General features: G+C 48.5%; 2 protein-coding genes across 2 annotated transcripts in view; both read right to left on the reverse strand.

The window, feature by feature from the left end:
• Positions 1-270: 270 nt before the first annotated feature.
• SDRG_10604 (hypothetical protein) lies at positions 271-624 on the reverse strand (the record flags this gene model as incomplete). Its single annotated transcript, XM_008616600.1, has 2 exons — positions 271-338; positions 417-624. 2 exons carry the CDS (start codon positions 622-624, stop codon positions 271-273), a joined length of 276 nt encoding a protein of 91 aa, XP_008614822.1.
• A 378-nt stretch (positions 625-1,002) lies between these two features.
• The window catches only part of SDRG_10605 (hypothetical protein), a gene marked incomplete at both ends in the record, with an annotated part of 2,011 nt that continues 1,972 nt past the window's right edge, over positions 1,003-1,041 (reverse strand). Inside the window, one exon of the mRNA XM_008616601.1 lies at positions 1,003-1,025. Coding sequence (XP_008614823.1) covers positions 1,003-1,025 — 23 coding nt within the window. The remainder of the gene's footprint in view (positions 1,026-1,041) is intronic.

Consider the following 1,041-nt stretch of genomic DNA (forward strand, 5'->3'; position numbering starts at 1 on the left):
ACGGCCACGTGCGCAACAACTGCCTGAACTTGCAGCTAGTGTGCAAAGTTGGATGCATCTGGATCCCTAGATATGTCGTAGTGAACCAAGGGTATATAAGAGATGCATCTATAGTGATTCGTTTCAAACGGCTCAAGGATAAAAACGTTTGTTTCATTGTTTAAAACGAGTTTAAAACGGGTTTAAAACGGGCAAATTTGTTTCATTACGTGGCACTCTAGAAATCTTCAGTGGCCCAATCCACTTCTAAAGGGAACTCCTCGACATCTGCTACACTGTACTGTCCTCGACGAACGGAAAGTTCTCCTCTGTGTCATCTTCATCATCTGGGCCTTGGTCTAGTTCTACCTCGGTGGCAGGTGCAATACGCACCGCCCCGAGACGCACAAGATGGTCGATATATTTGCTTTCTCTACTTGTGCTGTGGACGCGTGCGAGCTGCTTGCCATTAAAGGCGATGGCGACTTGACGCTGGGCATTGCAAAAGCCGATGCGGGAGCACTTTTGCGAGGCGACCCGCTTGGTCGTCTTGTGGTTGCGCTCGCCACTGACCGCACCCGTTGGCATCGCATGGACCTGGACAAGCAGCGGTGCTAAGTTGGAGAGGCACGAGTCATCCATCATGGCCCACAGTAGATGCGGCTTGGTGCGTGAGTCGACGAAGAAATGGTCCGTGGTATGACGACTGGGTCCGCCGCCTTGGGCATGATCGCGGGCCTTTGGAATCGAAAATTATTATTGGCAGTCAGTGGAATTGCTTAATTCACATACAAAAAGCAAGTACTTTACGAACCAAACAGCGAAGAATTATTTTTTCCTTTTTTATTCGAAGTCCTCATACAAAAGTCAAGTTCTCTTGAATGAAACAAACGAAAAAAGATGGCTTGTTTGAAACGTGTTTGAAACGTTTGTTTGAAACATCGAACAAAACAAACGAATCACTAAGTGCACCCCAGCTACGCCCGAAAACGAAATGGGCTGAGCAAAAGGCGCGGGGATCGGTCAGCAAGTGGCCACGTGTTGCGCTCGACCGAATCGTTG

Source organism: Saprolegnia diclina (assembly GCF_000281045.1).
Source record: "Saprolegnia diclina VS20 unplaced genomic scaffold supercont1.36, whole genome shotgun sequence".
NCBI lineage: Eukaryota > Oomycota > Saprolegniomycetes > Saprolegniales > Saprolegniaceae > Saprolegnia > Saprolegnia diclina.